This window comes from Myotis yumanensis, unplaced genomic scaffold (assembly GCF_028538775.1).
Source record: "Myotis yumanensis isolate MYYU_CA2020_CCGP unplaced genomic scaffold, mMyoYum1.0.hap1 SCAF_10, whole genome shotgun sequence".
Classification (NCBI taxonomy): Eukaryota; Metazoa; Chordata; class Mammalia; order Chiroptera; family Vespertilionidae; genus Myotis; species Myotis yumanensis.
In genome coordinates this window covers 47003046-47018134 of record NW_027223761.1, presented here as the reverse complement: position 1 = coordinate 47018134, position 15089 = coordinate 47003046, and the positions used below count along the sequence as shown (strand labels likewise).

General features: G+C 38.9%; 1 protein-coding gene across 1 annotated transcript; it reads right to left on the bottom strand.

The window, feature by feature from the left end:
* Positions 1-4396: 4396 nt before the first annotated feature.
* On the bottom strand, positions 4397-14852 carry AQP11 (aquaporin 11). Its single transcript, XM_070425680.1, has 3 exons — positions 14225-14852; positions 9052-9168; positions 4397-4715 (listed from the first exon to the last, which is right to left on the bottom strand). The coding sequence occupies exons 1-3, from the start codon at positions 14841-14843 to the stop codon at positions 4636-4638; spliced, it is 816 nt and encodes a 271-aa protein (XP_070281781.1). The 5' UTR covers positions 14844-14852; the 3' UTR covers positions 4397-4635.
* Between the last annotated feature and the right edge of the window lie 237 nt (positions 14853-15089).

Genomic DNA, 15089 nt, shown 5'->3' with positions numbered 1-15089 from the left:
TTTAGTATTAAACTATGACTGGGGTAACCAGTGTATATCGAGAAGATTGACTAGGTACAGTAGGAGGAAATTGTGAAGGAATGGGAAGTATTTTGGATTGATAGGGAGTTTTTAATTCATTTAAACAAAAGATACATTTTGAGTGCCTGTTCTTTGGTGGTGAGTACACACAGATTAAGATATAGGTGCTTCAAGGTGTTCAAGCTAGGAAATAGGCAGAGTATTAAGTGCTGTGATCGGGGGTGGGGTTTATTATGGGAGCCATTGCAGTTTTTTGTGTGAGGGACTGAAGTGGTAGATTAGGATACAAGTCTGGCCAACTTCGAATGTCAAGGAGGAAGACTAAAGGCAAAGATTCTAGTTAAGAAGCTACTATAGCCCTAGCTTATTTGGCACAGTGGATAGAGCATTGGCCTGTGGACTGAAGGGTCCTGGGTTCAATTCCCAGTAGGGAGCGTGCAGGGAGGCAGCTGGTCAATGATTCTCTCTCATCATTGATGTTTCTATCTCTTCCTTTCTTTTCGTCTCTGAAATCAATAAAAATACATTTAAAAAACATATTTCCACAAGAAGTTGTGGAATCTTGTATGCCATTTAGAAGCAAGGAAACTTACTCATCATGTAGGATTATTTAAATTGTAGTTATTCTAGCCCTAGCATTCAAGTACAGTTTTGTTATAGCATGTTTTTTAAATAATGTGAACTAGTTCACAAACAATTGCTAAATAGGGCAGTGATGTCAGTATAACCCAGAAGTCCCATTGGTTGATATGCAGTTTTCCCCAACACATTAACACCCATTTCCTACAGTTTTATAATAGTTAACTGGAGGAATATCTGCATTTATGTCAGAAATAAGAAGCTGTGTCATATATTGATAGGATCGCTCAGCGGTAGAAACAGGAAGTTACTGCAGTAATCTGGGAAGTAGGAAGTAAGTGGAGGCTTGGACCACACTAGGCCATAATGAACATTATGAAAGCCTACCTTCCTAGAAAAACACATGTACACAGGAGGTGTGCACAAGAATGTTTATTGAAGCATTGCTTTAATAGTGAATAACTAGACCCTGTCCTGGTAGCTCAGTTGGTTAGAGCATTGTCCTAATGCCAAGGTTGCAGGTTCAATCTCTGGTCAGGGCACTTATAAGAAGCAACCAGTGAATGCATGGATGAGTGGAACAACAGATCAATGTTTGTCTCTCAAATCAATTTAAAAAAATTTTCTTGAAGTGAATGACTAGAATACCCCATCAATAGATTGGATAAACTACGCAGTTTGAATTAAGTTATTAGCCAAAGAGAAATGTCATATATACAGATGAATATGAGTCTGGAGTTATATAAGCTAGAGATATAAATTTGGCAGTCATTAGGATATAGATGCTGCTATAAGGCCACAGGACTGGATAAAATTACTAAGGCAGTAAGTATAAATAGAAAAGAGCTCAGAGAAGTGAGCCCTGGGGAACTATCATGTAGTTTGGGGAAAGGAGGAAGAACTATCTAAAGAACCTTGAGAAAATGATTTTCTGAAACAAGTGTTTTCAGGAGACAGAAATCAATTGTATCAAATACTGATAGGAAGGATGAGAGTTCCATTTAACAACATGGAAATTCTTGGCAAGAGTTTCAGTGGAATGTTGGAATTGAAGGCCTGATTAGAATGCTTTTAGAGAAATTGGGAAGAGGAAAATTGAAGAACTTCAAACTCCCACTACTGCATCTACTTACCTAACTCTTCTTGTGCCAATATATTACTTTTTCTCCTGTTACTATGAATGAGCTGTCTATGCCTCTGGTTGAAGCCAACCCCTTCCATTGTGTATTTGATTCTGTCTTCACTAAATCTCCCCTTCCTCTCCTACATCATCAGTTATTTTCTTTCTACTGCACCATTCTGGTCAGCATATAAACATGCTGATACCTTTCCCATTAAGAAAAAAATCTCTTGACCCAACTTTCTCCTTCAGCTACTGCCCACATTTTCTTCCCTTTACAGAAAAATTCTTTGAAAGAACTGTTCAGGTGCAGGCATGGAATAAGCAGATTTAATCAAGTTGTGGTTAAGCCTTGTGAGGATGATGAAGAGATAAAGAAACAAGGAAGTTAAAATGGTATGCAAGTGTGTAATTTAAGCTGCTTAAGTGTGGAAAGCCGCCTCTTGTCTTCTCTAGCAGAGAGGTGTGGACAAGGAGCCAGGAAGGCTGGTGACCCTTGAAGCCCTGGCAAAGGTCAGAGCTATGCACCCACTGTTTAGTCCAGACAGTGGTAGCTGAAGCAACTTCCCCACCATAAGATAGTCTGTCTTTTACTGGAACTTGCCTGCCTAAGGGCTATGGGTGGATCCCAAACTGAATAAAAAGATGGCGAGGCCTGAGCACAAGCGGAGTCCAACCTCTTGGGATGAGCTCTCACCTGGCCCCCCCAATTTCCAAATTATCTCTTGTCTCGTCTCTTTCATTTATGTGCGGCCCCTCTTCCAGATCCTGAACCCTGAACCACGCCGGACGTGGGGGAACATACACACTTAAGGAAAGAGAACACGAGAGGAGTGAGAGATGTGAAAAGGGGGTGGTAGCAATGAACAAAAGCTCCCCATGAAGGTCAAGGAATCATTCGAAATAGGGTCCTCAAGCTGGAAAGAGGTGTTAGTGTTGGAGAGTGGGGTGTTGAGATAATAGAAGAGTCTGAGTTATTGCTAATGACAAATTCAAGGTTATGACCGAAGTTGTAGCTGAGACAGAATAGGAGAAACTATTGAGTCTTTCAGTTCAGCCAACATACTGAGAGGCAAGACACTAAGCATTATCTGTATGGGCATGAAATCACAAGAAATACACCGGAGTAGTATCGTAGAGAGAGTAAGACAGGAACTAAGTTCTTAAAGGAACAATGGGGAATTGGGACTGTACAGTAGATAACTGCAGCAAGAAGTACCCCGGTAGCAGATGCCATATCTGATGGCATGTTTTTTATAGGGGGCAGAATTCAGGCCTAGTATTGCCAGATATTTTGATATTTGCAAGAGGAAACTGGATTTTTATGTGAAAAAGACTTAAAATACTAGCTGTGTGTGTGTGTGTTGTTTTTAAATACTGTGCAGGCCAAATAAACCATGTCATGCCCTGGCTGGTTTGGCTCAGTGGATAAAGCATAGGCTCACAAGTTGAAGGGACCTGGGTTTGATTTCTGATTTCTGTCAGAGGCATGTAACTAGGTTGCAGGCTCCCTCCCCAGCTCACGTTGATGTTTCTGTCTCGCCCTCTCCCTTCCACTCTCTAAAAATCAATGGAAAAAGATCCTTGGGTGAGGATTAACAACAAAACATGTCAGAGACTGAATTTAGCCATTGTCACAATTTTATGAACTCTGCTTTTAAAATAGAAACTACTGAGGTGTGTGAGTCCACGGTTGTCAAACTGGCTGGCTGCCTTGCCATAGTTCAGTCTGCAGGTGTAAAGAGGGACTGTACAAGCTGATCACCAAGCAGCACTTGAAGTACCTGGCAGTTTGTCACTTGCCTAATTGATTATTGCTCAAACAGATTTTATTTCACCCCATATTTGTTTACTTCAGTTCTGACCCTGATAATGGAATTGCCTTTGAAGAGAAACACACCTAACCTTTTATGGCCAGAACTTTCATTAAAGTAGACCTCATACAATAAAGAAAATAGGGGAAATTTTGAAGGTTCTTTAAGCCTTAAAAAAATAAAAATAAAAAAGGCTAGTTAATTCCTAAACAAATTTTACTCTTATGAAATATTTAATGTTTCTTCAAAATCTTCATTTTCCTTTAGTCATATTGATGACTGAGAATATTTTTTGTATTAAAGTAGAAGTCCTCAAGATGGTGTTTGACTGTATTTGAACTTGGGCAGGGCCGCAACACTCCCTAGACTTAGTTTCCTTATCTGTAAAACAGATTAAAAATACATGCCCTACCTACTTTGATTAGGATCAAATGAGAGTGTGAAAAGGTTACATCTTGACTTTGTATGGGTGCTTTGTGTCATTTTACAGTATACTATTAAAGAATAACAGCTTGCCTAAAGCTAGTGAGCCGCTCTGTTTAGAGAAAATAGTTTAGATTAGAATATATTTAAAATTTAGGAAACCTTGGGAATATGAGTGGGTATATAATCTGCTTCCAAAAGCACCTTTCCTATTGAAAGATGACACTGGGTATCACTGTGTGAGGTACTGGCTGTAAAGTATCCTCTCCAGGTCTGAGAGCATGACCAGTACGGTGGTTAAAAATCCTGTTCATTCAGGAGACACTTGATATACACACTTTCTTTGGGCCTCCCATCACCTTCCTTTCCCTTCTCACCCTGTACTCATTTTTTTCCTCATCAAAATGAACAATTATCACTTGATTTACAGTTAATGTAGTGAGTCTCTGCTAGCAGCATTTAATACACACTCAAAAGAACAAGTCTTAACTGAGAAATACAGGATGCCTCATTTTCATAGTAATTTTTTAAGTCCCAGTGATGAAAACTAAGGCAGCTTCCTCAAAGGAAGTGACATTGATGAATCCAGTGCAGCCAGTGTGCTGAATCTGGGGAGACAAAGTCTTTATCACGTCCAACTAGACTGTCTTGTGACTTAGTCTGAGTCTTTTGGAATAGTTACTCCTTCTTATTAGTCGTATGGTTGTCATACAGCCATGGAAGGAACAAGCTGAATGTCAAAATCATCAGCAATATACCTGAAAGATAAAACACAATAAAATAAAAACAAATCTCTAAAGAAATTCATAATCAACAAGTAGGTATAACTTAAGATTATATGTCCAGTTATATACCTAGAGATTGGAAAGCAATGTTTAAAAGAATTAGCTACATCAATTCTACATGAAATGTAGATAGTTTCTAAATCTAATATTCTCGCATTATTCTTCTTCAACCATGAACCCTTAAAAACAATATGTACTTGGTAAAACCAGTAAGATCTAAACATAGAGGATAAACCAAACCTAAATAGTTGGAGTTCCAGTTCTGACTCCATTACTGACTTGTTGAGCCAGAACCTCTGGACTTGGGTCTCCATTTGCTCTTTAAAATGGCAACACTGTCCCCCATATCCTCGAGTAGTGCTTTTCAACCTTTTTCATCTCATGGCACACATAAACTAATTACTAAAATTCTGCAGTCACCAAAAATACACTTTTTGCCAATCTGACCAAAAAAATAGGTATAATTTTGATTCATTCACACCAGATACCTATCTATAGTTATGTTGGCTGTTCTTGGTTGTTGTTTTTTTATTTGACAATCTTACGGGAAAAGGTCAGTGCCCCTGACTAAATATTCAGGTATTGCAGATTTTAAAAATTCTGGCAGCACACCTGTTGAAAATTGCTGCCCTCGCCCTGGCCAGGTGGCTCAGTAGTTGGAGTGTCACCCCTTACACCTAAAGGTTGCCAGATCAATTTCCAGTCAGGGCCTAGGTTGCACCGGTCATGTACAGGAGGCAGCGATCAATGTTCCTCTCATCTTGATCTCTCTCTCTAAAAATAAATGGGTGGGTGGGTGGGGGGGGGCGGGGGTGTTCACTTCCTCAGATGAGGATTAGAAAAAAATAAAGAAAATCGCTGCCCTAAGGATGTTCTGGGAAAATAAAACAACTGAAAGCACTCTTGAGTTTTCACTTGGAATGTATGTGAGATTACTTTATCTCTTCTCATTTTTTCATCAAATCTTAACCGTTAATAGCTTTTAAAGCTGTATTAAGCAAAATATCTAGAACAAAATTTTGGTTAATGTTGAAATTTTATATCTTAAATATGAAAAAAAATGACATAATAGTAAATCTTCATTTTGAGGTCATACTAGGCAAATCTAGCATGTAGGTCCTGGTTGATTTTTCAGGAACAGGGTTAGAGTAGAGTGCTCAAATCACTGCCTTGAAAGGGAAATCTCCAATAGTTAATATGTTTTATCTTAACATACTTAGGTCTAAAGCTCTAGGTGAGTTTTAACTAAGATTAAGAATGAGCCCTAGCCGGCTTGGCTCAGTGGATAGAGCATCGACCTGTGGACTGAAGGGTCCCAGGTTCGATTCCGGCCAAGGGCACATTGCCCGGGTTTCGGGCTCAATCCCCAGTGGGGGTGTGCAGGAGGCAGCCGATTAGTGATTCTCTCTCATCATTGATGTTTCTATCTCTCTCTCTCCTCCCTTCCTCTCTGAAACCAATAAAGAAATATATTGGGGAAAAAAAAAAAAGAATGAGTGTTTGTCCCATGCAGATTTGATATTATATTACTCTTATTTGGTAACAACAGGAAACCTTAAGGTTTAATTAGCTTAACATATTTTTAAAAAGATGAGTCTGTTTTGCAACCAAAGGCTTGAAATGAAAAAAATGTCAGAACAATCCCTAGGTTATGATCCACCAAATCTGACATTTTCTTTATAAAGTCAGAGCTAGAAAATAAGACATCACATTGAAAACTTTTTAAAAAGAAAAGAAGATAGCTGTCTGGGCATTGCTGTCCATTTCACTCCATGGCATTGCCTCATGTAGCTTTATGGGGTTTTGCTTGTTTTGACTCCTTATCTCTTACTTAGCTCTTTGAATGACTTTTGTAAAAATGTAATTTCTTATATTTCCTATGCCTCTTTGACTTTAATTGTGACCTTATTTCATTTGAGGCCATATTTTTCCCTCCAGTGGGAATGTAACTTCAGTGTATGACAATATTCATTGTAAGCTGAAATTCAGTATTCTAAAAACTGCCATATTTTCACACCTTTTATCCATATATATATTGAAGGATTCCTGTATTGTTTCTCATTCATAAATCTCTTAAAGAAATATAGGAACAGCCCTAGCTGGTTTGGCTCAGTGGATAGAGCGTCGGCCTGCGGACTGAAGGCGGACTGAAGGGTCCCAGGTTCAATTCCAAGGTCAAGGGCACATGCCCGGGTTGTGGGCTTGATCCCCAGTAGGGGTCCTGCAGGAGGCAGCCGACCAATGATTCTCTCTCATCATGGATGTTTCCGTCTCTCCCCTCCCTTCTCTGACCTCAATAAAAAATATATATATATATATATTTAAAAAAAAAAAGAAATATAGGAACATGCCTCCTTAAACCAAAAAACGACAACAGGAATTTTTATGTTGGGTCTATTTAGAAAAAAGGAGGTCTTTAGGCCAACTAAGAATCTTTGCTTATTTTCAACAAGCTAAGTAGGGCCATACCTAATTGCATAAAAGTTTATTCTAATTCCAGTTTTAAAGGATTCCTTAAATAGGAAGCAAAGGAATGGATAAAAGTATATTTGTATTTTGTTTGGGTTGTCTTTGGATAAGTGGTTCTTTAAAGTGCTTTGGTAATGGCCATATATGATATTACCTCCTTGTTTGGACTATAATAACAGGAAGAGAATATATCCTTTTTCCCGTCCTGCTACTCGCTAGTTTGTATACTGTACTTTCTAAAGGGGCAGAGATGATAGTTTCTTTTTTTATTTGTCATGAGATTTTTCCCCCAGTATGTTCTTCAAGAAGAAATTATGGAGTGATTTGGACCTGTGTTTAAAGTAAAATGTAAGGGTCCTTTTACAGAGAGTGTCATTACTACTGATTTCTTATCAAATTCTTCTGGAAAGGCCAACTCTTTAGCATTCTTTCAAGTAATGGGTGAAACAATTCCTTAGTATCATGGGCTTATTGTTAACATCATATTTAGGATGCATTAAACAAATATGTATATTATGTTAATAATATATGTTGATTTCAAATAAGACATATTAGAGATTTTTCCACATGAAAACTATCACTAGACCTGTCCAATTAGTGACCTTTTTAGCTTCTTCATTAACTTCAGTGACATTTTTAACTTCTTAAAAATCAAAAATAGCCGAAACTGGTTTGGCTCAGTGGATAGAGCGTCGGCCTGCGGACTGAAAGGTCCCAGGTTCGATTCCGGTCAAGGGCATGTACCTGGGTTGCGGCCACATCCCCAGTGGGAGATGTGCAGGAGGCAGCTGATCGATGTTTCTCTCTCATCGATGTTTCTAACTCTCTATCTCTCTCCCTTCCTCTCTGTAAAAAATCAATAAAATATATTTAAAAAAAAAAAATAGAGAAAATTTATCTTTAAAGCATTTATTATTGGAAAACTAGCTATCTGTTGAACTAAAAAGAAAAGGCACCAATATTAGCATTTTAAAATGCAGGTTTTCTCTGATATTCTTCATGTTTAGACCTGCATATTAACAATAGATACTACATAAAGGAATGGGAGGTAAATGGCAGGAGTAAAGTGTGAGGGCTGTTCAAACCTGTGCCCTTGTTCCCTTCTATATGTGCCCTTTAAGAAAAACAAACAGAGCCGAGCAACAAGAAACAAACTGCTAACTGTAGATAAAAATAAGGATGAACTAATAGAAAGCCAGGTATCCTCATACTCACTTATAGTTATGAATTATAATCAAGCTTAAAACAAATGACTAATCAATAACATATAAAGAAGTGCATATTATCACTACAGTTATTTTTTAACTTTTTGTGTTATTTTTTAACTTTTTTAACTCCATCTGTATAGAGGAGCTTTACATATCTTCTGACTTAATAGAAGTAACAGTAATGAATCTTGTGGATTTTAAAGCTGTGCTCATTACAGGTATACATTGTTATATAAAATGCTTTTCTGCAAAATGAGTCAAATGAACTAACAGTATTTTATCTGGAGTTCACAAATTTGAAAAAACTAATTTCTTTAGTAAAAAAAAAAAATAAGTTTTTAATGAATTAATCACTCCTTATTTTTTTTGCCCTCATATCTGAGAGTTTTTTGTTAAGTGGTATCATATTTGTAACTGACTATCCTTAACTAGATAATTTTGCTTCTTTGAAGATAAAAAGTTTTAAAGGATACTGCACAAGATAAGCTGTTATTTCAGGCATGTTAACTATCCTTTTTATTTTCTTTTTTGTGCCTTCTCTGGCTTTAGAAATTGATGTGCTACAGTGACATTCCATACCATATTTCAAGATAAATTGATCTTTCAATCATATTAAATAAAAACATGCTTACCTAAAGAAGGAGCCAGCCAATATACTATAAAAAATTGAAGGAATGCTTCATCGAAACACTTGAAATGTAGTGAAAGTGCCAAAGCTGGATTAAATATAGCTCCTGTTAGACTTCCTCCTGTAATACATTTTAAGCAGAGTGATACCAAACTATGTATCTTACATTTTCTTGTAACTGAAAATAAAGGGGTTATTAAATCTAACTTTTGTTTTACATAGTTAAGGACAGTCACCCTTTGGTATCTGTGGGGGATTGGTTCCAGGAGCCCCTGCAGATACCAAAATCCATAATTGTTCAAGTCCCTTATATAAAATGGCATAGTGGTTGCACATATACATACACATCCTCCCTCATACTTTAAGTCATCTCAAGATTACTTATAATACCTAATACAATGTAAATGCTATATAAATAGTTGTTTATTATATAGGGAATAATGACAATAAAAAAGTGCATACAGTCAGTATAGACACAATTATCATAGTCCTAGCTACATAGTACATGTCAGCAACAACATAATTTTTTAAGAATGTTTTTGATCCATGGTTGGTTGAATCTGTGGATTTGGAACTCAAAGATTCGGAACCTGTGGGGTTCCAAATACAGGAGCCAACTGCATTCTTATTCTATGATCTTTCTTTGTAGAATCACTTGTCTATATAAAAATAGATTATAGGTTATAATATGCCAGGTGCAGAAAAACCCAACAGGTTATTAAGAAAGTTAATCCAGCCCTGGCTTGCATGGTTCAGCATCGGTCTGTGCACCAGAGGTCCAACTCCCAGTCAAGGGCACCTACCTGGGTTGCAGGTTTGATCCCCACCCCTGGTCAGGCATGTGTAAGAGGCAATGAGTTGATGTGTCTCTCTCACATCGATGTTTCTTTCTCCTCTCTTTCCCTGTCTCCCCCTTCCCTCCCTTCCACTCTAAAAAATCAATGGAAGAATATCCTTACTCTTCAGGTGAGGATAAAAAAGAAGAGGAAAAGAAAGTTAATCCAGTGCTTTTCCTATATATTATTGTAAAATGCACATTCAGAATGAATCTGCTCTATTGCTGTTCCTATAAGGTTTTATAAAACAGGAGATATGGCTGTTTTTTAATTTAAATGCATAAATAATAAAAATAAAATGAAAATATATTAAAAAATGGATTCAGTACCTCAGGTTTCTCTTGGACATAGCATACCTTTGTGTTGAAAACAAAAAGTAAAATGGACCAAAGCATTATCATTAACTCCATTTTTACTTGTCAAGAGAGCTCTAAAGAAGTAACAGAATGGTATGTAAATTATACCTCAGTAAAGTGGTTACAAAAATTTTTTTGCCAAGAAGTGACTGAGTAGTCATGAACAATAAGCACAAATCCTGTCAACTGCTTTTCAGGATTCATGGTCTAGCCCTACACCAGGGTATCTCTCTGACATGGGGCCTAGGAGTTGATCGTTCTTGCTACACAGCAAGAAAGAAAAGGCAGAGGAGGATGGACTGCCTGTCCAACAGTGTTCAGCAGAGCTCAGCTTTTCAAAACATCATTATAGCATATGTCTTCATAAAATACAGCAAAGTAAAATAGGAAATTAAGTGACCTTTTCATAAGAATTCACCCAGATTTCACACTTGATAGGCTGAAAACATTGAAGCTGTTGAGATGAAGATGTTGAACAATGGACCAAGTTCACTTGGCTAAGAGTTTTCTTCTAGCACACTAGCCTCATTCATAGCATGATTGTAACTGGACAACCAAGTAGACATACCTGTATACACGTTGTTTATAGTAGCAACAGGGAAAACCTACATGCCCAGTCATAAGAAAACAGCTAAGTACATTAGTTTATTGTTAATTTGGAATACCATTCAATATTTGGAAATAATGAGAGATCTCCAAGATATATCCTTACAACCACCACCAAAAAAAGCAAACCCAGAAAGTAAGGTATGAAACTTTTTATGTTAACACAAACACACACTGGATTCTGTAGGGTCTTATCTATATATATAATAAATGGACAGAAAAAAAGTTTGAAAGGACACACAACACATGCACAGAGGATTGCCCTGGAGGAAAGAGTACACAGGGAAGGGGAGGGGATAGGCATGAGGATGGCAGTCAAAAGTCACTTTTAGTCTCACTGGTAGTTTCAGGTTTTTTTTTACAAAAAGAACACATGTATTACTTGTGTGATTAAACATGAATTATTTAAAAAGTAAGAAATCATGCACCAGGCATAGAACTAACAGAAAATGGCTTCGAAAAACAAGCTACTAATCATTGGCATTTGAAAGGAAGAAATCTTAACATCCTGAAAAAGAGGTATCAGTGGGGAGATCTGGCCAGCTGCTGTGAAGAGTCTTGGAGGACAGCATGAACTGAGTGAAGTCACCACAGTGAAAGGCTAAGTCCCAATTTGGCAATTCTAGGCACTAATGTTTCTCAGCACTCCTAAGGGAATCACATTCTCTGACAGAATGACACTCCTGAAATCACATCAGACTCATGTATAATCCAGAATGTCCATGAACTAATTTACAGTGGACTAGCCCTTTCTAGTGACCAGAATATTAGTAGCAGGTACTATGCTAAGAACTTGCATACATTACTCTATTCCTCACAATTGATATAGATAGTAGTATTCTTCATTTTAAAAATGAGGAAACAACCCAAATTAAGTATCTCTCCTAAGGAAACAGTCCAACACCTCTTAACCATTCTATTATAACTGGCATAATATAAAATGTCTTGAGCCCAGCTGGTATGGCTCAGTGGTTGAGTGTCGAAGTATGAACTAAGAGATCAGGGTTCAATTCCCTGTCAGGGCACATGCCCGGGTTGTGGGCTCGATCCCCAGTGTGGGGTGTGCAGGAGGCAGCCAATCAATCAATGATTCTCATCATTGATGTTTCCCTTCTCGCTGAAATAAATAAAAATACATGCTTTTAAAAATGTCTTGAATTTTTATTTGAACTTATTTTTCATCTTTAAATTAGCACCTGTTTCAGATGGTTATTGTATTAAAAATGAAAACATGTAAAAAGCTTAATTCCCTTCTCCACCGACAAAAATCTTACTTATATTCATCATGAAAAACTCCTGAATTAATAAAGTAAAAATCCTACAATTTCTTCAGATAATTTATTGTGCTTATTTTGAAAGTCCTTAGGCATTACATATAGAATACCCACATATATATTATTTCTTTCTGTATGATTTTTAAAAAGTGAATAGAGTATTTGCCAACTCACTCATTCTAAAAATCCTTACTATTTATTTTGTAGCAGGTGACACCATGCTAAGTCATGGTTATATGTTATAATGAATCAATTTTAGTCTCTCATAAAGCTTACTGTCTAGTGAAGGAAAACAGACATTATATCAGAAAACAAGTGTATAAAAATTCTACAAAGGAAATGAATAGGGGGCTGTAGTAAAGACAACTTAGATGTATAAAATAATTTTTTTTCAACATCAAATTAATTTAAAAAATGAGTGCAGTGCTCTCTTACTCTGTTCAGTGAGCTAAAATTTCCCATATCTAAGTTAAGGAAGATTTGCTTGAAATGTGCATTAGTAATTTTAAAGCTTTAACACAGCTTTTCCCCTTCCCCCACCTTTTCCCCCCTCTTCACTTAATTTGGGGAACCAATTAAGTACATAAGTGGTAATGACTTCAGTGGCCTCAATTTGTGCATCAAAGTGCAGGGTGCTAAATCAATAAATACACAGACACTTGGTCAGTGGCTATCCAAGGAGCCTGTGGCTACAGTGCTGGATAGTTATGTTCTGTCTTAAAATACATAATCAGCTGTTTTAATGTGACCTGTATTGATGGTGACTTCTGAGTACCCTCAACTGTGTCCCAACTGTGGCAAAACATTTTGCAAGGGATGACCCTGTTTATATATGGAGGATGTTTCTGCTTTAACTAAAACCTAAAACTTTAATAAGCAACTATTCACCAACTCCTCAAATATGCATTATATCCTGCCCTCTTGCCTATACCATTTACTTCCATCTGTGTCTAAAAAAGAATGGTACTAGATATAAAGAAAGGAAAACATTCATGGTGTTCATTTTACCCTAGGAGGGCAAGTGTGTGTTTAGTAGGAGTCCTCAGCTCAAGGTTTGCTTCTACCCATATTTTAATTTTAATGGGAAGAAGATAAACTCTTACTACATATTTCCTTTCCTCCAAAACATTTTATAATTCAGATATAGTCCCAATGAAGGTGTTTTGTTGTAATCTTTTAAAATGACACATTTCATCATTAAACTTTTCTTTTTGCATCTGATATCTGTCAAGGTAAACAAATGCTTTACAAGAAATCAGATTTCTCAAGAGTTATTTGTTTTTAAAAAGAACCTTTAATTTCAAGCAAGTTTTAATTTTTTAATATTTTTATTGACTTGAGAGAGGAAGGGAGAGGGAGAGAGAGAAACATCGATGAGAGAGAACCATTGATCAGCTGCCTCCTGCACGCTCCCTACTGGGGGTCGAGCTCACAACCCGGGCATGTGCCCTTGACTGGAATCGAACCTGGGACCCTTCAGTCCGCAGGCCAACACTCTATCCACTGAACCAACCCAGTGAGGGCCAAGTTTTACTTTTAAAGCATCTTTCTTGATAAGGCACTTAAAAGTTCATTTATTACTCAAGATGAATTATTAAGGAAATAAATTACTTTTAAGTAATTTTTCAGGAAAAGAACTAAGAAATAGAACTGAACTGAACTGTACTTGCCACTCTTACTACTAACCAATCATGTAGCTTTAAATTGGAAGGAACTTTTTAAGCCCAGGATCATTTTTCAGTGAGTGTCAGAAAGGATCTATACCAGGTTGGCTTGAGGAAAGAGGTAGCTGATAACTTATCTTCCTCTCTGCCATTGAAACAATCCCTTTGTAGGATATTTGAACCTTTGGCAATAGCTCACAAGTTCTCAGTTTCAGCACAGAAGTGGCTCCTTTTTCTGAGTGTTCAAAAAGGCACTGAATGGAGGATCTATATTTTGGCTCTACTGGTAAAGAACAGGATGCAAAATGGTTAGAATAACGGGGATACTAGTACTGACATCACAGAGGTTCAGGGGTTTCAAATACATCTTGGTAAAGAGCTCAGTTAGAGCCTCAGGTCAAGAGGTCTGGACGAACCGGGTGTTTTGTGGGAATAACAAACCTGCATAGACCAAAAAGGTGATGAGTGCTGCCAGCAGGTGGATGCGAAGCTTGGTTCCGACCTCCTGGAAGTGCAGCAGGGCACTGTGGAAGATAAAGGAGCAGATGGCCTCTACGACGACGGCTTTGGGCAAGTCGACGTGCATGGGGTTCCTGCAAGCGAAGCTCCTCTCACCGACGTGATACCTGGTCAGTCCCAGGCTCCACAGGGCGCCTATACAGTACCTGCTGCCCAGAGCAGCCATCAGCTGAGCCAACAGCCTCATCGCCCCCGTCTCGGGGGACATCCCCCCCAGCATCATCTGCATCATCACACCGCACGGGTTGCTGGCCGTGCCCACCAGAGTCAGGCCATGCACCAACGAGAAGAAGTAGGTTAGCGTCAGCGACCAGGTGGGGTGCGCGGGTTCCTGCTCGCCCAGCAGTTGCAGCTCGAGGGTGCAGAAGCAGAGCTGGAAGGTGGCCAGAAACTCCAAGACGAAGGCGTGGGCCGTAGGCCGGTGCACGTGCCGCTGGAGGACCCCGCGGGCCAGCGCCACGGACAGCACGATCGACAGCATCAAACCCAGCGAGGTGCAGGTGTCCTGCACCTCGGGCCAGAGCCCCCGCAGCGTCGTCATGGCTCGCTCCCCCAGACTAGGCTGCGGGTCAGCTCGGCAGCAGGCGGTCGGTCTCGAGGCTGGAGTCCGAAGTCTGCGGCCCCGCCCCCTGCTCCGGCCCTCGGGGCGGGCGGACTCTAGACGAGCTGCCCCGCGCGTCACCGGAGGGCTCCTCCCCCACTCCCCGGCTCCCCGCCGAGGTGCTGGGGCTAGAGCTGGAGAGGAAGGGAAGGGAGAGGCGGCTCTGCTAGGGCACTGGCGGAGGGG